The sequence below is a fragment of the Cavia porcellus genome, unplaced genomic scaffold (genome assembly GCF_034190915.1).
Source record: "Cavia porcellus strain 051 isolate PalLab524CR breed Dunkin Hartley unplaced genomic scaffold, mCavPor4.1 scaffold_22, whole genome shotgun sequence".
NCBI lineage: Eukaryota > Metazoa > Chordata > Mammalia > Rodentia > Caviidae > Cavia > Cavia porcellus.
This window is the reverse complement of record NW_026947505.1, coordinates 42,362,564-42,384,625: the sequence shown is the minus strand read 5'-3', so window position 1 is coordinate 42,384,625 and position 22,062 is coordinate 42,362,564. Positions and strand designations below refer to the sequence as shown.

At 44.7% G+C, this 22,062-nt stretch overlaps 1 protein-coding gene across 2 annotated transcripts; it reads left to right on the top strand.

The window, feature by feature from the left end:
* Positions 1–1,741: 1,741 nt before the first annotated feature.
* Pnldc1 (PARN like ribonuclease domain containing exonuclease 1) lies at positions 1,742–19,885 on the top strand. 2 transcript variants are annotated; one of them, XM_063233104.1, is made up of 19 exons: positions 1,742–1,873; positions 2,842–2,899; positions 3,028–3,101; positions 5,457–5,496; positions 6,183–6,306; positions 6,473–6,561; positions 8,220–8,290; positions 10,803–10,879; positions 11,073–11,216; positions 11,942–12,011; positions 12,320–12,405; positions 13,787–13,842; positions 15,636–15,700; positions 16,079–16,132; positions 16,294–16,336; positions 17,749–17,848; positions 18,141–18,316; positions 18,435–18,533; positions 19,630–19,885. In XM_063233104.1, the coding sequence occupies exons 1-19, from the start codon at positions 1,798–1,800 to the stop codon at positions 19,691–19,693; spliced, it is 1,566 nt and encodes a 521-aa protein (XP_063089174.1). In that variant the 5' UTR covers positions 1,742–1,797; the 3' UTR covers positions 19,694–19,885. The 2 variants fall into 2 exon arrangements, with proteins under 2 accessions (XP_063089174.1, XP_063089173.1); XM_063233103.1 differs by having other exon boundaries at positions 8,220–8,320.
* The last annotated feature ends 2,177 nt before the right edge of the window (positions 19,886–22,062 follow it).

Here is a 22,062-nt window from a genome sequence, read left to right as displayed (position 1 = left end):
TGTATCCCACTAAAGGCCAACAAGTTAGGTAAAAACTTGTTATGTAATTAGATAGGGATGATTGACTAAAACGTTTTATGTCAAAAAATGCAGGTGTGTTACAAAAAGTCATCATGATTCATGCTACAATATTATATATGGTTTTAATTTCTAATTTTATGTATGAAGCATGTAACTGTTAACACTTTACAGAGATTCAAATACTAAAACATACATGGTTAAAAACATTTCATGTTCTACGGTGCTTGATATTTAGATAAGATAGTAGTGTTAAACTTACTGCCTCTATCACACTGTAATGTTATCAATCTTCTAGATGTTCGATAACAGGTTTGGAAAACAAAAATTAAAAAAATAGATGGGCTAAGGTGACAGCCAGTATTTTGGCCCTATCCTGCCAAAGTCAATAAGGACCCAGGATATGAAAAAAACCTCTGCTGCGACATCCTATAACTGTGAATCCCTGGTCTTCTAACCAAGGAGATTTTAGAGCCACCCCCAAAAAAGTGATCAATAATATATAGGAGAGTCACCCCTGCCAAAAAAAAATAATCTTCCAGGCTTTCACAGAAAGCAATTTGGTCAAGCAATGGCTGTGACTCATCCAGATGGCTGACAATGACAAAAAAAACTAAAGAGGTGCTGTACATGGTTCCAAGATAATTCCCAAAGAGACTTAACTAACCTTGATAAATAGCAAAAGATTAATTTCAACACGAGTCTCACTTTAACTTGGTCTTAAATATCTTAAAAAAAATCATCTACAGCTTTCTCCAAACATAGCTCTTCCAACTTCATTTAAACACCCATTAGCCAGGTGTGGTGAATGTCTGTAATCCCAGCACTTCGGAAGCTGAGGCAGGAGAATAGTTGCAAGTTCGAGACTAGCCTGGGCTACAAAGCTGAATTTAAGACTGAATTGTATAGCAAGACCCTGTCTCAAAACAAAACAACATTAATTACAACTGCAAAAACAGAAAAGAGATGTCAGGAGTGGCTGAAACTGGAGATGGACCACACGTGCAGGGCTGGAGCAAGGCTGATCCCGAGAACAAGGTGCTCCTGGGCAAGCCGCATAAACAAGCAGCTACAGTCCACAGAACCCCTAGGCCTTGGGTTGCCATGCATGCCGACTGCTAGGAAATGGGGTGTCACAGGTAGCCTGGTTGAGCAGTTCCTTTTCTCCGATCAGGAGAGCTCCTCCTGATACCAGATTTCTGTATATTTGTCTATTTCTTCACCTTCCTGCTGCCCTTCAAGATCTTCTCCCTGGGAAGTTGGAGAACCACGTGGGTTTTGGCAAGTATGCACCAATCTTATAAAAGGTGTGACTGATTGTGAGGCTTCAGCATTGATATTTTAGCAACTCCATACTAAATATCCCCTAATAAATACCCCACTGGAGGCACTTAGAAGCAGATTCTTAATTTTTTTTCTTCCTGCACTTTAAATATTGTTTGGAGTGCCATTAACCTCTTCAAATAGAAGTCTGGAATTCAAGGGAAGGTTTGAAAGGAAGATCATGGACTAGTAGTGACCAGAATCACCTCTAACCTGTGCTGTACATAGGGATTTCTGCCAATAGGAGCGTAATCCCAGGGCAGAAAGGACGTCCTCAATCCAGCAGGTGGCTTTTGATTGCATGCACTTTTCACCTTTGGGCACACTGTTAAGCTTCAGACCACTGGCAGGTGTGGGGTGGGGGTGGGGCCTGGGCGAGCGTGTGCGAGCCCTTTAAGACAGGGCGAGGCGGAAGTGGGGAAGTTCCGTAGCACGCGGCTGCCTCCATGAGCCGCCATGGACGTGGGTGCCGACGAGTTCGAGAAGAGCCTCCCAATGCTGCAGAAGCTCCTGCGGGAGGCGGACTTCGTGGGTAAAACGCGGGAGAGGGTGGTTGTGGGCCGCTAGCCTGAAAGAGAGCCCTGAAAAGGAATCAGAATCCCTGCTTGGGCCCCTACGCAGGGGGCATTAAGCGCCAGTGGCGCCCAGAGCTCCTGGGCTCTTGGTGGCCGCAGCTACCCTGTGGTCCAGGGTCATCTCATGGCCGGTCCTGCTTTAGTTTGCTCCATCTCCCATCCTGACCAGTTGGCTTCTTGAGTGCCAAGTGTGAATACGTGGGCCATCTGCAGCATTTAGGAGGTGTGATCAAAACATACGGTGAAAATCCAAAACGAGATCATTACAGTAACGTGCATCGCTGTTAATCCCCTCTGGTTACTCCCCTCACTGTGAACATACATTCTTTCCTTCTTGCCACTTTCTAAAGCAGTTCTGGGAGTCCTTTTCCAGGGTGTCTTTACTTGGCGCTATGGTAGCTGCCTCAGTATCCAGAATTGATTGAAAACGTTGACCTTTCTAAGTCACTTTGAGTCTAGGGAAGAGCTAGAAGTCTCCCAGGTGCCCTATCGGGTGAATAAGATGACTGTGGACCCCCTGACTTTTTTTTTTTTTTTCCTAATGAGCCTGCCTTTCTTTTGGATAGCATTTGGCAGCAACATTCACCATATATGTATGTCTCTGTCTGTATCTATACACAAAGAATTGTAGTAATTTTTATTTACTTTTTTTTTTTTTTTTTTTTGAGGCAGGGTCTCACTGTGTAGTTTAGGCTGATTTTGAACTCACTGTGTAGCCCAGGCTGGCCTTGAACTGACAGTAATCTTCCTGCCTCAGCCACCTCAGTGCTGAGATTACAGGTGTGCACTACTATGCCCACCAACACCATTTGAGTACCCCTTATTTAGTGTAGAGTCCCCACCAACACCATTTGAGTACCCCTTATTTAGTGTAGAGTCGTGGCATGCTGGTACCTGGAGACCGTAATTTTTGCCTCCTTTGCAGGCCTGGACATAGAGTTCACTGGACTTCGTTCTAACCTGTCCAGATTCCAGCAGATCAGGTAAAGCTAAAGCTGCCTAGATCCCAAATGGTCCTAGTGTTTCCTAGTTGCTGTAACGGGGAAAAAAAAAAAAACTCCACCTGATCTGACTTCCTTCCTTATGGTATGCAATACATCTTTTTTCACAGCCTTTTTGATTTGCCATCTGACTGGTATCTAAAGACTCGACAAAGTATTCAGCAATTTTCAATCTGTCAAATTGGTGAGTGTAACATTCATCTGTTTGAGTTGTGGAAGAAAATACTTTATTGTCTAGCGGTATGTAGTGGTGCATGCTCATAATCCCAACACTTTGGCTGAAGTAGAAGGATCTCAGCAAGTTTGAGACCAGCCTGGGCTACATAGTGAGTTCAAGACCAGTCTGACTCTGTCTCAGAAAAACCTTTGTCTTTGTTTTTTCTGTTGTTAAAAATTGCTTTCAAAGACATCAGGTATCCTTTTGTATTATGTTTATGTGACCAGCACTTTAAAGCAAGTGAAAAAATTATCAGCATTGTTTTCTGTGCCTAAATAAGAGTAAAGAAATAATCACTATCACCTGTTCCATCTTTCAAGTAAAAACATATGTAGGTTTTTGGTTTTTTTGTTGCTGTTTTTTGATGCAGGATCTCACTATGCAGTACAGTCTGGCCTTGAACTTGCTTATGTAGCCCAGGCTGACCTTGAGTTTGTGGTAATCCTTTTGCCTCAGCCTCCTTGTTACAAGCATGCACCTCCATGCCAATTTTTTTTTAAAAAGAAAATTTATACAAGCAAAAGACTATGAATACTTTGTATCTTGGGGGTTTTTTACTCCCATTAATGGGACCTGATGAGCCTGGAGATACTTCTCTATCAGCACATTCAGACTTGTTCATTTTTTGTTTTGTTTGTTTTTTGGTGCTGGGCATTGTATCGGAGCCTTACAAGTTCTAGACAGACATTTTTTTGAGCTACATCCCCCAGCCCAGACTTGTTCAGTTTTAATAGTTGTATACTATTATGAACTGAATGTGTCTGTTGACTCTTAGTAATTCATACTTTCATTTAACTATCTGTATAGAGTTAAGCAAACTTCATTGACCAGCTTGGAATTTGCGTATTACTGTACTTTTGTGAATATTTGCATTATGCATATTTCTAGCGGTGGAATTGAAGTTCCAAAGTTTGTCCATTAATAATGTATATTGGTTGAGATGTAGCTCCATGGTAGGGTATTTGCCTAGTGTGCTTGAGTCACTAGGCAAATTTCCAGTGCTGCCAAAAACCACTTTTTTTATGTACGTTGCCAAAGTACTACTGTTCATTGTAACCATCCACAATTTCTTAATACTAACAATAGTGAATGTACCCATTTACCTAACAAATACCTAGTGTTACTGATCTGAAAATTTTTTGCCCACTTAATAGAGAAAAAAAAATATAATTGCTATTTTGACTTATAATACAGGACCAACAATTTTTTTGGGGGGGATGCAACAACTTTTTCTGTAAATGGTTAGAAGGCTACAGCTCAGATTTTGCTGGAAATGTGATTTGTCATTTTTTTTTTTGGTCTTTTTCCTTTTTATTGGTACCGGGGATCGAACTCATGACTGCCTGCTTTCAAGGCAGGAGCTTATGCCGCTGAGCTAAACCCCCAGCCCCTGGAAATGTGATTTGTTACAACTACTCAGTCCCGCCTTTATGAAATTGGCAGTTGATTGTATATAAATCATTTATCATGACTATTGTAATAAAATGTTATTTACAAGATAAGCATTGGCCGCATTTTACAGACCTCTTTTATATGAGTGACATTGGACATCTATTCACAAGTATATATGTATTTTCCTTTTTTTTTTTTTTTTTTGCCTTTTTGATACAGGATTTCACTATGCAGTTCTGGCTGGCCTTGAAACTCACTTGTAGTACAAATTGGCCTTCGATTCAGTGATCCTCCTGCCTCTGCTTCCTGAGTGCTAGGATTAAAAGTGTGCACTGCCATGCATAGCTATCCTTTTGAGTCTAGTCCTCTGTTGTTTTTTTATTGTTTATTTTTCTTTCTTTCTTTCTTTTTTTTTTTTTTTTTTTTGGTACTGGAAGTCAAACTCATAACCTTGTGCTTTCCAGGCAGGTGCTTATGTCACTGAACTAAATTCCCAGTCCGTGTTTATTTTTCTTAATTTTATTTTTCATTGAAAAGTATAAGAAACAATTCTTATGTTTCTGTTCTCTCATTTTAAAATATTTTTCACTGTGAGTATGGTCTTTTTTAGTAATAGGCATTATAAACAGTTAAGTTTTTAATTTCTACTTTTTGGAGTTTCTGCTGGTCATTTTTAAATTATGAACATGTCAATTTAAGATTTCTGTGTTTGAAGAAATGACCACATTTATATTTTAGTAATTTCAGTGCAGATTTCATTTTGACAGTTATCATACTTGAAGTCTGTCCTTTTGCTCTTCAAGAGGACATTCTCTTGTTCTGCCATCCACAGAGTATGTGTATACAAAGCACCGCTGGAAATGTTTTGTCTTTGGTTAACTTCAGGTAGCTGGTCTTTGGCAGTCATTACTTGTGTTTTCGTTCTTCTAGGGTTGTCTGTATTCTCCAGCATTGAAGGAGAGTCAAACATGTATGTATGCAGAGCTTTTGCACAACACACAGTTCTTGCCCATGCGTGTTCTAAGCGGCCCCTCCAGGATGTTCCCGGGCACCTGGGTCGCTGTGCCTTAGGTCTCTGTGTGCTCTCCTCCTCCTGGCTCTTCACTCATTCTGTCCTCTGCAGACTCTCACTTACCCTCCTCGGTTTTCTTCAAGCCTACCTTTCCTGTGGGCCCTTTCCTCACCACCCCTGGCCTGCTCTTAGGTGCTCCTGCTCTCCCTTCAGTGGTCCCTTGTGCAACTTTGTGAGAGCAGTTTGCCCACAAGTTCTGGCCGTCAGGAAGGATCTGATGGGCATGGGCCAGTGGTTAGGGCCTGCGTCTTCTGGTGTTTTCTGTTTGCTTTGTTGCTGTGTTTTCTGTGGTGACCTCATGTCATCTACACTTAGCTGGGGTGGCTTTGGCTCCTACCAGTGGAGGGGGACGGAGTGGCAGGGAGACATTGTTGAGGGCCCTTCTCTGTGGACTTGAAACACTACACTGTAGGTGTTCAAGCTCTTCGTGTATTAAAAAAAAAGAGCCCATTGAAATCTGCTCTATGAGCCAGAATGGGTTTTTTGATTTGTTTTTAATTTTTAAAGCAATTTTTAATTTAAAGTACTTTTGAACTGCTTCTACTCTCCTTATGTTCTCCTTTTCCTTTTTTTGTTTTAAATAGGTATATAGCCCATTCGTGTAACTTCTTTCTCTTTCCTACAACATTTGGCATTTTGGACACAGAATTCTCTTTCCAGGCATCCAGTGTTCAGTTTTTGAATCAGTATGGCTTCAACTATAACAAGGTACTGTGTTCGAGGGGAGGCAGCGTGTTCAGGGCGGCATCTCTCTGGCCACACTGCCTGCTCCTGCCTTCTTTCTTACTTGTTTGTGGGAGACAAAGTGCTTTCCTCTGCTCTGCTGCTCCTTGCCTTGGAGGCTACCTCTCACTTGTTTTCTTCCTGTTTTTAGTTTCTCAAAAAGGGAATCCCATATATGAATGAAGAGCAGGAGAAGAAAATTAAGCATAGTATCCTGACAGGGAACTGGAAAGTTCGCAGGTAGGGCTTCCTTCTTGCCCGTCTCTTCGTTGCCGTGTTTTCTGTGTTTCCTGTGGGTTCAGCTGGTTCTGGGAGTGTGGCGACCTTGTGCACTCCACACTTTGGCCACTTGTGCTCCGCCAGGCCTAAAGGTCTGTGGTGTGAGGGACCTGTCTGCTGCAGAGGTAAGACATGGCCTCCTGTGTATTTTGTCCTTTCATCTCTCATATGAACTGCCCACTGCTTTAAATGGGGTTTCTGGTGTTTCAAAATGAAAAAAAGAGAAACCCTTAATTTGTGACTCAAAGAAATAGTTTATTCCAGTGCCAGGTTGAGAAGAAACAACTCTCTTGGACATGCTGTAAGATGTTATGCTGGGCTCCAGCCTGGCCTTCTGAGGGGTTGCAGGGCTACTCACAGATGACCTTGACATACCAGTTATGCAGGGCATAGGCTTTGGATTGCTCCAGCCCAGCATACCTAATCCTGTGTGGGAGACGCATGTGTACCCCCTTTATCTTTGCTCCCGTGCTGGGCCTAAGCCCTGCAGCTTTGTGCTGCCTGTTCAAGAGTGACAGGAGAGGACTACAGTATTGGGTGGCAGATGGAGCCAGGAACTCAGGGTCCAGGCAGCCAGTGCTATCAACTAACTGTTGGTTTTGAAGAAGTCATTTAAGCTCTTCAGGCTTTAGATTTTTTTACTTTCCTGAGAAAGGAATAAATTAGACAGCTTTTAACTCTGAAATGGGATTCACAATTTGGTCCAGATAATGATCTTGTGTAATGTTCAGACTTTTTTTCCCCCATCCTTGGTGCCAGTTTTCATATATAAATACAGAGTTTTTTATTCTTTTTGGTAAGGGAAAATCTATTTTTTAAATTTTATGTCAGTATTGGGAATCAAACTGAGGGTTGCTTTACCACTAAGTTAGCCAGCCCTTTTTAAAATTTTTATTGATATAGAGTCTGGCTAAGTTGCTAAGTTGCCCAGGCTAGCCTAGTTGCAGTCCTCCTGCCTCAGCTTTCTAAGTAACTGGGATTATACACATGTACCGCAAGGCCTGGCAGCAGTTTGAAGTTTTATTTTTATATTTTTGGTGGTTTGAGACAGATCTTACTGTGTAGTTCAGGCTCGCCTTGAACTTACTATGTAGCCCAGGCTGGTCTTGAACTTGTAATGATCCTCCTACCTCAGCCTCCCAAGTGCTGAGTTTTTAGGTATAACACACTGTGCCTGGCTAACAATTTGAATTTTTAATCTCCCATTATTTTCAAAGGTTGGAGTGAGATCTTAATTTCGCAGAATATTCTTCTCTGATACAGGAGAAGGTTTACCAAGCCCTTGCCTTTCTCCTTTGTTCCAAGCTGGTGTGTACTGTACCCCTTCAGAAGCTCTGTGGAAATGCTTAGTACTGGCTATAGCCTTCTTACATTTTATTTGTACCATCAGCAGAGCAGGCAGGAATTGAATGAGTTTCTGGGAACCTGCAATTAGATAGGTCAAGCTTTGCATTCCTACTACATGGAAAGACCTAGAAAACAGTTGACCTTTTTGAATCAGTTTTTATGAGATTACAATAATAAAATCAGCAGGTCCTGAAACTTTTCTTGTTAAGATTATTTTAGGATTCGTGGGGTGGTTTTCTCCAATGTCTCCACTCTTATATGTCCTTTTTTAGTACTCTGGATAAAGACCAAGTCAAGGTGGTGATTGATGAGGTGACGCGGTGGCTGGACCTGGCCAAGGAAGGTGACCAGATAACTCTGCCTGGGATGGCTGGTAGGGAGCAGGCTATCCTCCCAGGGTGGGAGTGTGGGGGCAGATTATAGTCATGTACTAGAGCTGGGGGACACACCAGCTCCAGATCTTGGTCCCAACTACCATGAATTGAGTCTGATGCCAGTGTTTTCTCCACAGATGCCTAATCCCCAGGCTACATAGTGCTGAGCTGAATTCAAAAGTTAAATAAAGCCTTTTCAACTTTGAATTTCAAGACTGAGGAAGTGAAGTTCATTCATGAGCCATCCTTTAGATTTCATCCTGAATTCTTTTTGTTACTGACTTTTGTTAATCCTTGTTCCCTACCCCACGCATATGCCCCAATGTGACAGTTTACAGAGCCAAGTCTGTGGAGCTTGTTGGTCTCAGACCCTAGCTATGGGGTCCATAAAAATCAGAACTATTTCCAGAATGTTGCTCAGCAGTGGCTTGCTGTCATCATTGCAGTGTTTCCTGGGTCCTGTAGTGTTGGGGATTAAACCTGCTGGCATCTTAGCAGGAATTAAATTATGTAGGTGCATCAGATGGTGCTGGTAGTTACTGCATTCTTTGTTATTATCAGGTTTTTAAAAAAGCAACTGAGAGCCTCCTTGATGAGGAAGTAATATTCATAGTTTTAGACCTCATTTTTGAGTTCTCGTCTTTTAAATATTCTATGTTAATGTAAGTATAGAAAAAAATAAGTATACTTGTCGTTCTATTGAGAAAAAGCACTCTGCAGTCTTTGGAGTCAAGGATTAGGTTCTGGGTGTGTCTGGGGTGTGTGTGTGTGTATTGTGCTTAGGTTCTGGGTGTGTGTGTGTGTGTGTTGTGCTTTTTAGTCCGTGTGTGTGTGTGTGTGTTTTGTGCTTTTTAGTCCCTGTGTGTGTGTTTTGTGCTTTTTAGTCCCAGTGTGTGTGTGTGTGTGTGTGTGTGTTTTGTGCTTTTTAGTCCCTGTGTGTGTGTGTGTGTGTGTGTGTGTGTTTTGTGCTTTTTAGTCCCAGTGCTGAGAATCAAACCCAGTGCCTCCTGCATGCTAGGTAATTGTTTTACCATTGTGTTATACTTCCAGTCCCAGCTGGGGTTTTTTCTTTTCTTGGAATACAATTTTTACTGGAAAAAAATTTATTGTTATTTAGACTTTGTTTTCGCAGTCATTTTCTCAATGGAAAAAGTAGGTCTGTAACTTTAAGGAAAAAAACTCAAAAGTATTTGCTAGTGATAAAATTTCAGTCAAAAACAGGAGTTTGGGAAAACTTGAATCTGCCACCATAAGCTTGATGGCTTTCTAACATGGAGGCCATGTCATAGCCTCATCATGTCACATCAATGGTCATGTGTACAAATGTCTTTTGTTGATATTATGTAGTGAAATGTGTGAATATTTGGAAGATCTGCATAACTCTGCAAACTAATGTCTTCCTAGCAACCAGTGTATGTTGTTACAAAATCATGGCTAAGAAAATCCAAGGAGTTAGATGTGGTGGCATATTATTGTATTCATAACCTTGGAAAGCTAAGGCAGGACAATTTCAAGTTTAAGGCCAGCCTGAGCAATTTAGTGGCTCAGACTTGGTCTTGAAGTGAAAAAATAAAAAGCTGGTGGACATAGCTCAGTGCAGAGGCCTTGAGTTCAATCCCTGATGCTGGGGGGAAAAAAACATTAAAAATACAAAACAGGCCTGTAGGATTTAATGTTAAAGTGCTAGGAAGTTTACTAATAATGAACTTAGATGACATTAGACAGTTGATCTTCAAACTACCATGTATTGAATTTACATGGTATTACAAAAGAACACTCAAAATCATTTGATAGCTCTTCCCCTGTCCATTTAGCCATCTGTATATTTAGGTTTTTTCTTTATTTCAATGACCACAGCATATCACAGAAGATGAGCCGATTAAATGCAAAAGCAGATGTGATTTTTAGCTAGGTGCAAAAATGTGAAACGATATCACACTTAAAAAAAATGACAGTACTGGGGATGAAACCCAGTCATAACCTACCCCTGAGCTACATCTCCAGCCCCCTTTACTTTTTTTTTTGAGGCAGGGTCTCTGAGGTGCCCAGGCTCCCCGCAAACCTGTGATTCTTTTGTTTATTTTAGCTGGAATTACAGGCATGTGGCACTGTGCGTGGCACTGTGTCACTCTTCTGGCTTTTTCTCTTTGGAAAATATTTTCATGAATTTCAAAATTGAAATTTTTTAAATCTAGAGTTCGCATTCCTAATTTTTTATGTAACTGTAACTCAACCCAAAATTCTTTGGAGTCCCCAGTTTGAATGGCCCTGTTGTCAGAAACTTTGAGAATGCTACCCTGGAACATCATGACAGGTTGTGTGACATCATGTAGCTCCTCGGTTTGGGGGCCCCTGAAACCTGCCTTTGCACACGGTTCACCTGTCTTCTAGCCTTTCTCAGCAGGTCCTGTCTTCAGGCTGCTTTTGCAGAGTGTGCATTGTGGCTCCAGGTCTGTGTGTGCTTCGTGTTTCCTTGTGCAGGGTTTCGGGCCTTTGAGGTGCAGCTGGTGCTGAGGCAGGCCCTGCCCAACATCTGGACAGTGCTGAGAGACCAGGAAGTAAGTGTCCCTGGGAACAGGCGTCTTTAGCAGCTCTGTCACCAGTCTCTCATTCAGCCTTAATGTGTCTCTGTGAAAGACTTCACTCATCTGCTTTTGTTTTTTCCCTTTCATTTTGAGACAAGAGCTTTTTTAAGCTTGATTCCCAGTGAGCCAGGATTACAGGCCTGTGCCTCTTGCTGTTTTATTTCAGGTGATAGTGAAAAAGGTGAGCCTTCAGCATCGCTGGTACCTGGAGCATGCCTCTGGTGACCGAGACAGCTGTTGGAAGGAGGAGATTCTTCTCTCTGCGAGAGGTTTTTCTGTCTTTTTCCAGATGCTGGTACAAGCACAGAAGGTAGGGAACAACAGTCGTTTCTTATCCTTTGTCTTTCTGGCTGTAGTTGTTGAGGGTCCTTTAACAGTAAAATAAGGCTAAAATCAGTGATTCCTTCTTACTGATAATTAGTTTTGTGATCCTAACCTTATTTTTTTACCAAATCATGATGGCTTAATTTGGCAAAAGACTATAATGTGAAATAATACTTTGTTTGTCCTTTTCAGTAACACAGGGATTTTGACACTAATTATCTAAAACTATTTGGAAAATGATGTGTATTTATTTCAGTTTAGATTCTCAGCTGGGCGTGGTGGCACATGCCAGTAATCCCAGCATGGGAAGTGAGACAGGAAGATCACCCTGCATTCATGGCCAACCTGAACTACATAGCAAGACGCTGCTTCCAAAACAAATAAAAAATCGAAACAGTTTAGATTTTCACTGTGGACCCTGTTTTAAAACTCTGTCCCTTCCCTGCCTTCTCCCCTCAAGCAGTCCTGCAGCTTACATGGGAACAGAGTGAGACTGGGGATGGAATTATCAGATGACCAGAGTCACAGCTGGCTCTGAAGCTACATCCTTTGCCTTTGCATCTATGACAGTGATGGCAAACCTTTTAGAGCTTTCAATGGTACAGCTTACTGGCGGATGCATGCCGTAGGCTCACCACCTCTGGTCTATGGTGTCTGTCTTTATTATTTTTTAAATTTCATTTGTCTTACCTGTTGATTTATTCCAAGTAGCCCTTGGTGGGGCATAACATGATGATGGATCTGCTGCATCTCCATGAGAAATTCTTCAGACCCCTCCCAGGTGAGGACAGACCTGCTGCTTTCCTTTCTACCTCCATTTCTCTCTCTCTCTCATCCCATTTGCTGGAATTTCTCATACTGCATTAGTTGATGTTGGCAATGAAAGTAGCTTGAGTTTAGTAGAAAACCACTGGTCTGTACCATTAAAAGTGGTGATGGCAGTTTGGTTTCAGATTAGAAATCCTTGATGGTTAGGATTGAGGATGCTTTTAATTTGTTTTTGTTTTGTCTGCAAGGGTAGAGAGTGGTTCTTTCCCATTTTTACCAACAAACTAACTCACATTTTACTGTTTGAATCTTTCTCCTCAGAAAGCTATGATCAGTTTAAGCAGAATATCCACAACCTGTTTCCTGTTCTTATTGACACCAAGAATGTTACAAAGGATATCTGGAAGGTAACAAATAGAATTTACTGTGGGGTAAGGACTGCTCTTTTCCATATTGGTACACTTAGTGCTTTCTCTTGCTCTAATTTCTCTTTGAATTCTTCCCTTTTAAAAGTGGGATTAGCAAGGTATGATGGTGAATGCCTGTAATCCCATTGCTTGGAGGTTGAGGCAGGAGAATTGCCACGAGTTTAAGGCCAGCTTGAACTATATAACAAGGCCCTGCCTCAAAAAATTAAACCAATCAAAACACAACAGAAATAAAATGGAATCAGTTTCATGTTTTGGCACCTGTGGGTCATATTAGCTTATATATGATTTTTTCCTTTCCCTCTTTGAAGTCCCCTGTTTTTGATTTGTTTATATGTAATTGTTGTGCTTCAGATGGCACAATGGAATATTTTATTTTGGAGCTTGATAAGTTTGGGGGTACTGGGAATTGAGCTCAAGGTCTTATGCTTGTCAGGCAGGCCCTACACTGCTGTTTAGGGCCCCTTGATAGAACAGGTCAGTTTTCAAAAAAAAAAATCTAATTAAAAACAATACAACACATCAAAGTTCCCTTACATCTCCTTGATAGATTTTTGATGAACATTTTGGACATGGCTTACCCAGCACCAGGGTTGGGTCCTTTCTTGAAAAGTGTTGAGAAGCATCATCTTTGCCAGGCCCTGAGGTCATGGGTTCCCATCCTGATAGTGAGGGAAGAACCACTGTGGAGTTACAAGCTGGCCCACTGGTCCACCTGTCTCCAGTGTGGGTTCAGGTGGAGTCTAGGATGGGGCCAGATGGTGTGCTGACAGCCTCCAGGTGGTTCTGTTGTGCCATCAGGTCTTGCACTGTGTGGAAAAGAGACCCAGCTGCCTTAAATGGTGCCTAGAAACTGAGGAAAAGAGTTTTAAACTCTTAGGGTAGTGACCTTGAATGAGTTATTTAAGAAGAGAACCAACAAACAGGTTCCTTGGTGTATCTTTGCCCAGGAAAGCTTTTCATATTGGTTTGATGTATTTCGAGCTTTGATGAACTCCTGGGACTCCCCCAAGACCCTTTCATCCCTAGTATGCTCTGAATGTGACTGAGTCCCCATTTAGTACCTGATTCCTGTCTTTACAGAATCCCTTAAACTTGTCTGCTGAGGGAGATGGTGTGTGTGCTGTTGGTGGCACTTCACTCTAGCCTGGCATTGGGAACCCTGCTACAACGCTGTAGGGTCCTGCTTCCCTGATTCTGTAATTAAGGAATACGTTCCCTCAGGACATGGGAAGAGGAAGAGAGGCTTATAGGAGTCAACATTTTCCAGGTTACTTTAGGTCTTTGGTAAGACCTAAAGCAGATGATAGCCAGAAGCACAAATGTTTTGTTCTCCCTGATTTGTTTTCTGTAATTGCAGGAACTGCATTTCCCACGGGTTTCCAACCTCTTGGAAGTATACGAAGTGCTGAGTAGGTAAGGAAGGTGTTTCTCAAGGTGCTCCTGGAGCAGGGCTGGGACTCCTATGATCAGATCAGGCAGTCCCTGGGCCCCACTTCCAAGAGGAAAGGAAGAGGCCAGAGGCAGGAATATCTCCACTCCCTGTCCCACTCTCCTGAAGGCTTTGCTTTCCTGTCATTGTTCTTGTCTCCTCTATCACCAGCAAACACAAGTGCCTTCTCAGTGTGAGCCAGGTGGACAGGACTCCCCCTGACCTCCTCTAGCCCTACATTCCCTCCCTGGGGTCTTTAGTCTTTTATTTTTTTCAGCACCAACACTTAAAACCCAAGCCTAGCATGGTGGTACACACTGTCTGTACAGAAGTCCTACAGAGGCAGGAGGACTGTAAATTAAAACTCAGCCTCAGAAAATTAGCAATTTAGTTCATCTCAAAAAAAAAAAAGTGCTGGAGATGTACCTCAGTACAAGGGCCCTGAGTTCATCCCTGTTACTATGCAAAAATGGGGCAGGTCTGTGTTGGTGACCGTGTGCTAGGGTAGGAGACTGAGATGGTTGCTACATCTTTGATCCAGGGAGGCAGTAGTGAGGCATCTGCTGCTGTTACCTGGAGATGCTGTTGCTGCTCTGCTGTTGGTAGCAGGTCCAGGTAGTGGTCTCCACGTCACCTTGACCATCAGGATTTCTTGCCTTTGATGCATTGCCCTTGGTGTGGCTGGCGTGCACATGCTTACACATCTCTTAGTTGTCAGGACAATAGCTGGAAGGTGTTCATTCAGAACAGGATATGACCATGTCCTTCACAGCCCTGGTCTGTGATGCTGCCCTCCTGGATTTTTCTTTTTTGCTGGGAGCGGGGCGGGTAGAGTCTTTCATCCATTCCTGTGTCCATCTCTTCATCTCTTCAGTTCTGTCTTGGGGCCCTTCCTTGACCTTCCTCTTGCTTCTTACTGTGTCTAGAGAACCCTGGGTGGTCCTGCTCTATGTGACCTGCAGGCACCTTCAAATAGACATTTGCCTATGTCTCACGCGCTCATGCCAGTGTATGAGGATAAGACAATGCATTTAAAGGGCACAGACACAGTATATGTTTGTCACTTGGGCCATCAGAAAGCAAGTTTGGAGAGCAGAGGCATCATCCTGTTTGTCTTGGTGCCTGGGCTCAGGTGAGAGTTTGTTAAATGCCCAGAATGGTCTGGCTAGAGCCTTTTGCACAGCTGTTCTCTTTTAAAAAATTTATTTATTTGTATAGTTGATTTTTCATTTGATCTGTTGTCTAGTTACCAAGACCATAACTGTCCATGTTTAGAGCTGTGGCTTTTAAAAATGTATGTGCTAACTGCCTGTGGTGATGCACAATATAATCCCAGCACTTTGGGAGGCTGAGGCAAGAGAATTGAAAGTTTAAACCCATTCTGAGCTGTGTCTCAAAATAAAAAGATCTGGGATATAGTATGAAGGGCTCTGGATTCACTTATCAAATACTTTTTTTTTTTTTGTACAGGGGATTGAACTCACGACCTTGTGCTTGCCAGGCAGGCAGGCAAACCACTGAGTTAAATCCCCAGCCCCAGGGCCCTGGGTTCAATCCTCAGTACTGCAAAAACCAAAAGTGTTTGTATGTGTATTCTTATACATATATATATACACATGTGTATGCATGCATGTATGCATATGTATGTACATGAATATACATGTATATGTGCACATATATGTGTAGTGTGTGTGCATACATGCTGAGGACATACCTGTATAATTTAAGGGGCTTGCAGGAGAATAAGAAAGGATTGTTTTTTTTTTTTCTATAATAGCAACTTGAATCCCACCAAGGATTCTGCACCAGTGATTGTTCATGGAAACAAATGTGAAAAATACGGTATGTCCCCTTGTCCCACTATGGGCTGAGCCGGGGCCTTCCTGGACCCTAGTGGGCCAAGTGGCAGGCTGTGGGAGTACACATGGCTTTCCTCCACTGCCTGCCTTGCCCACTTCTCACAACTCCTGCCTCTGAGGTGTGCCGTCACAGATCACATCCAAGGCCAGGAGCTGTTTATTTCCCCCCGGGATGGGTGTCTAACCTGTCAGGAAGCTCTGGGTTGTGACACTGACTTGTGAGCAGGAAGGGAGTGCCCACCGCATTGGGGGTCATGTGTGCTGCAGCTGCCCTGAACATTGATCTAGGCTGGGAAAGGGCTCCTTTGCCCAGGCTGTTTCTAATAGCTGTTCACTGTCCTACATATGGGAAATACTCCAGCCAAGACGAAGTACCCCCATGAAGCAGGATATGATGCCTTCCTATGTGGATCAGGTAAGAGTTGTGGGCCCTTTTAGAGGAGACCTACTTTCATTGGTGTTAAGCTGTTGCTGTCCATAGGTTCTTGTTTATTTCATATCAGGTTGAGCCTAACAGGAGATTGAATGTTTTGACAAGATCTCGAAGGTTGTTACACCTCTAGCTTTTCTTTCCAGTTCTTTTGAAAGTGGCACACTTGCTCCTACAGCGAGTGCATGGGTGAGTGTATCTTCTTTTCATCGTGTTGCTCATTCTGTGGGCAGGATTTAGTGAGTCCTTGTGGTCATACCCTGAGCCACCAAAGAGAAGGTGCCATGAGTGTCATATGGATAGATATTGTGCCTCTGCCTGGGCAGCAGCCAGCACAGTGGGTGCAGACGTGGACTTTGTCCATAAAGGCCCTTTCCTGTCATCCCTGTCTGATTTCTGGGTGGGTCATGGCTGCTACCCGTGGGTTTGAGTTGGGAGAATTCACTGGTGTCAGGGAACCCAACAGCGGGCTTCAGTGTGGGTTCTGATACCTGCCTCAGTTATGTCCAGCTTGGTGTGTTCCTCTGTCAGTTATCTACAAATATCCTTGTAACTGTTAACTCAAAGCAAGGGAAAAGGGCAAGGAGTTCAGGCTGTTGCCTGGCACACTGTGGGGTTCACATAAGTGGGGCAAAGGCACTGACTTAGAGTATGCTGCTTGTGGGCAGAGGTTACCATGACAGCAGTATCTCTGACTCCTCCAGCCCGGCCACACAGGGATATAGGAACCAAGTGCACATTTTACACGTGTGTTTTACAGCCTTGTCCCAGGGTGGACATTTGTAGTGCTTAGCAGGCCTAGGGAAGGAGCTAATCAGTTACAGCTTGTACTCAGGACTGTCTTAGGAACACATTTAGGCTATAACTGTCTGTATTCCTTGTGTTTGCTTATTTGGGCAGTGGGTATGGAAGATACAAAAATTGTATGACACATTAATGTGAGCTTATGACTGATGTGAGAAATCCAGCAGCCCGTCTCCCTAGTTCTTGCAGTTTGACAGTGTTTAGTGCCCCCTGGTGGGTGGCAGATGGTAATGTGCTGGGAGATTGCTGATTTTGGCACAGTGCCGCCATGGCTGGCCTGGGACCTTTCACCCTATGTTTACATTTCTCCCCATGACCTAGAAGCAGTACTGGGTTTATAGAGATCCATGGCTTCATTCCTGCCAGATCCCCTGGCTTGCGTTGCTCTCAGGGCCCGAACTTGGGTCATACCCAGACAGAGTGGGGCTGGTGGCAGAATGACACTCTGGGGCGAGGGATGACCATTTAGAATCAAGGGTGACATGGTGTCAAGGTATGATAAAGTGGCACTTCTCCCAGATGTCTTCTTGCTGATTGTCTTGAGCCTATTGTGATGCTGGTCAGCAGAGGACTTGTCCCCAAACTGCCCTGGAAGCGTGGATAGTGACTCTCCAGAAGCTGTGCTTCTCTTTGGGCCCTGGAGCAGGCACTTTGGCTGGCTGGAGGAAGGCCTCTACCATTAAGCCCAGCACTCCTGATGGGTGGAAGGGAGAGCGACTTGGGCAGCAGCTGTGGTTGAGGAAGTAAGAGCAAACGCCCATGTGCCTGAGTGCTCTGGGCCTTCTCTGTCCCTGTAGCCATGTTCCCACGTCTGAGTCGTCCTTCCCGCAGTACCTCGATGTGCTGGCTCCTTACGTGAACCAAGTGAACCTTATCCGAGCGGCAGTCCCTAAAATTGTGAGTAGGTTTCACTCAGCTCCCTCAGCAGACGGTGGGAGGTGGGCTGGTGTCCCCTGGGATGTGCTAGAGGGGTTCCAGGAGCACCGAGGTAAGAGCTGGATGGTGTCCACACCTCAGAAAGCTTTTGATTTCTTCTTGTTTTTCCACCAAAACTCTCCTGACTGCACTCTTTTCTCTTTCTCCTTCTTTCCACCCCCGGCCCCTGTCACAGCCTTTCCTGCTACTGTGTAGCACTTTCAATCACGAGATGCAAAAATTGTGGACAGTCTCTTTTGTTCATGTTTTCTAGAACTTTGCAGGCCCAGATTTTCCCAGTATCCGGCCTCCCATCCTCATCCTCACTGTCAGAAGGTGGCCTGGGGTCAGTGAGCAGCAAGTGTATGGCGAGTTCCAGAACCTCTGCAAGTTCGATGTCAGACGGCTCACTCGAAGCCAGTTCTTGCTCCTGACCAATAAGTTTAAGGAGTAGGTGCTCTCAGTTTACCTTGGTCTGCATCACTGCCGCGCTGCCTGTGCCCACCCCGAGCCTCTGCAGCAGCCGTGTGATGCGTTGCTCGCTGACTCACATGAACTTCTTTGGCAGTGTCCGCAGTGTCCTGAAGGACTACAGGTGCCACCCGACCCTGCAGGTTTCCCTATACCGATACTGGAGACACTCCCCCAATGTCAACTGTGTGCTACAGTAAGTGCCCAGGCTGAAGCTGCCCTTTGCCCATTTGGGTCCCCAGTTGGCCTGATTCATGCTACTTCACTAGCTAGTGTTGGTTGTCCAGGAGTTGTCCGCAGCTACAGTAAGCAGACAGTTCAGTTCCTTCCTCAAATAACTGGGCATCTGCAGTGGTGGGTGCTATTGCAGAATTAATCAATGAATAAAATCGAAGTCCCGCATGCTAGCCAGCAGAAGACAAAAACAAACATAAACGAGTACACTGTATGTATGAGGGGACAAACCTCACACATACAGATGACAAACAAGAGTGTGAAGGGGGCAGGGTCTCAGAATGAAGGCTGGGCTCAAAGGAGCCTATGAGGAGGTCTAAGACTTGGGAAGGGGAGGGAGTAAGCCAGGCAGGGCGCTGTGGGAACAGAGCGTGGGCTGAGAGGCAGTGGTATAAAGCCTTGTTGAAGGCCACAGTGAGTGAACCGCTGAGAAGGAACTGAGCCTGCCTGTTGGAACTGGAGAGGAGAGGCTTATGGGCGTCAGTCTTAGAAGAAGTGAGGGACACTCAAGTCTGAGCAGAGGAGGGACAGATCCAGATTGCATTTTCAAAGCAGTACTGTCTCAGGTGCTGAGATGGGCTGCAGTGGAAGCAGAGGGCAGAACATCTTGGGAAGCAAGCTCACAGCCTCTTTCAGTGTGGCCGTGACTTGGTCCTGCCTGGTGGTACTGGGTATGGTGTCGGCGGGGGGGGGGGCAGCAACAGACCCACAAAGGGTCAAGGATGCTCGCAAGGTTTGGGGCTGAGCAACCAGGTAGATGGACTTACATCTTTGAGGATTCTGGTGTAGGGATGGTGTAGGAACGAACCATCCCTCTAGTGGGTGGCACTGTGTTCTTGTACCAACCTCTGATCTAAGTCACCAGGGAAATGCCAGAGCCATTGACTTTGGAAGGCAAAACTTCAGTGTGGGCCCCAGGGAAGTGATAAAAAGAAAGCATGGTTGGGTGAATGCAATTGGGAGAACGAAGGGCGACCGTGTGGTGCTTGCTGACCTGTAGAGTTCACAGGCCTGCCCTGCCCTGTCTGTCTGTTCTTACTCATGTCATTGTCTTGCAGAGTCTGCAGCGTAGTTGCTGCCTGGGCCCTGCTTGGATTTCTTCTGGGAAGATCCAGCCCCTGAGTGCAGCGAGCCTCCGAAAACCTCTGTCCATCTGTTTGTCCCCAGTCCTTCCTGGGAAGGCCTTCCTGGATTTTGTTTCTGTAAATCATACTCCATTTGCATGTGGATCTGCATGGTCTTTGCTGTCAGTGTTGTTTTGAGAGTGAACTTCTGTATATATACCATAAACTATGAAGAAATCCTTGCATATAATACCTTTGTGTGGCCATCACTTTCTATATCTGACTGGTGATTTAAGTCAGTGCTCTGGAATATCTAGAATGGATAGTCCATCAGAAGCCACCCACCAAGTGAGTGAAAGGCCATGTCATTTATGGAAGAGAAATTAATGACGAATAGCTGTTGGGGATTTAGGCCCGAGAAAAGACTTTTCTCATGAAGGGAAAAAAGTAAAGCTTGGTAGAATTAATGACACACACTGGTGACATTTTTGATAAATGTAGTATCTCAAGCTATTAAAATGTTCATATTTGTTTTAGTGATAAAAAAATACTCCCTGGCAGAGATTATACCTTGGAAGTCAGATTCCAGTCAAATGCTCAGTTTCCCCCACAGCCATCCACACTCCCTCCAGGGTGGTCAGTCACTTTTCCCGGAAGGGTCTGAGCTCAGCTGGGCTCTTGCTCAGCTGTAAACTTCACCTGAGGATTCTGCAAAGCCTTACATTTAGTCCGGTACTTTTCTCTAAAAGAACTAAAATATAGCATCTGCCCTGAGAATTTGAAATCTCATTTTTTGCTTGCCATCTTTCTCTTCTTTCTCATTGAATCCCTAAGCTTTGCAATGACCTACATCCCCACGCCTTTTCTGTTTTTAGTTTTGAGACAGTATTTCACTTAAGTCACCAAATTGCCCACATTAGGCTCAAACTTAGGATCCTCATGTCTCAGCCTTCCAGAGTGCTGGGATTACAGGAGTTGAGTTCCCACACCGTCTTTGAAAGAGCTGCTTTTCTAGCAGTCATGTATTTCTCCTAAGGCGGGTAAGGGACATGGTGACTGTACAAGATTTAGGGCAGCTTATAATCAAATGATCCCGGCTGTGTCTTCAGTGCCAGGGTTTTTGAATTTTGCTTTGGTTTTTTCATGGAATAGTGTGGCTAAGGAGAACTCCTTTTTCTCTTCCTTGGATTTTGGGCCCCATTGCATGCATGCACTGCTTGCTTGCTTGCTTATTCATCTGATGGGACCATTTTGGCAGGAGAAAGGGCCTTGGCATTGCTTACTGATCCATGCAGTTCACTGGCACTGGTAGTCCATGCCCACTGTAGAAATGCCTAGCATTCTGGGAGCCACCTGCTCCCCGAGCTTCTGCCTCATCTCTGGAAGAAGATCCCACAAGTGGTACAGGCCCTGTCTCTCCTGTCATGAGTCCACTCACCCGTGCTCCTTGCCCGACCCCATCCAGCTCTGCATGCCTGTGTTCAGTTATAGTTCCCATCATGATGTGAATAAAACCAAAGAAGCCAGAAATTAGCCTGTCTTCTCTGCTTCCAAGGCTCTGTCTGCTGCTGCCTGGCTCTGGCCCTTCTTCCCCTTCAACCACACCTTTGGACTAGTGCACTCCATTCTCCTGCCCTCCTGCAAGTACCCTTGCAAGGGCCTTGGTGCCCACACCAGCCTGCGGGTGTGCTTGCCTCTGAGGCCTGTAGTGTTTCAGACCTTGATTTTAACTACTCGGCACTGTCAGCCCTGTGGCAATGCAGCCCTGAAGTTTGCTGGTCAGCTGCCACATCCCAGGTCCCCTGCTGAGCTTCCTAGATTGTCCTTGACAGGCCCAGCTCTTCCTGGCAGGGTGGCACGTCTCCTTCAAGTTGCCTTGTCTGAGAAGCACTGACCAAAGCCACCCCTCCTCAAGCTCCCTGATGGCCCCAGCCTGCTCCGCTCTCCGCTCTCCGCCCAGCTGTGCTTACTCGTGCACCACCAGCAGGGACAGAGAACCATCTTGGCTCTGACAGCCCTGTCTGACCTCAGATGTGAGGAGGGGCTGCAAAGCAGATATGGCCAGTGCTGCAATTTGTACCAAATCCCTAGACCCTTGACTTTCACAACTGGTGTCCTGCCATCTCTGCTCTCTACTCTCTGTCCCCATGGGCAAGCTGTCCTTGAGTTTGGGGTTTCTCTTCTATCTGCCTGGCTTATTCCCTTGAGTCTCTCCTTTGACATCATCTCTTGTTTCTAAGTTATTGTCACCCCACTTCGCCTAGCAGGTGTCAGGGACTCATCTCACCTCTGGGGACCTCGTGCCTGCTGGGGTACCTGGCCCTGTGGGGCTGTCCCTATCTTGGCCCACACAGGTGATACTGGGTCTCTGGACTGTGGCACCTGCAGTTGCTCAGTGTCTGCAGAGGGTGTCCTGGTGCTTGCTAG

Coding starts and splice junctions, on each gene's coding strand:
- Pnldc1 (XM_063233103.1), top strand. CDS start 1,798: ATGGACGTGGGTGCCGACGAGTTCGAGAAGAGCCTCCCAATGCTGCAG. Junction 1,874..2,841: donor GCGGGAGGCGGACTTCGTGG/GTAAAACGCGGG, acceptor CCTCCTTTGCAG/GCCTGGACATAGAGTTCACT. Junction 12,406..13,786: donor TTACAAAGGATATCTGGAAG/GTAACAAATAGA, acceptor CTGTAATTGCAG/GAACTGCATTTCCCACGGGT.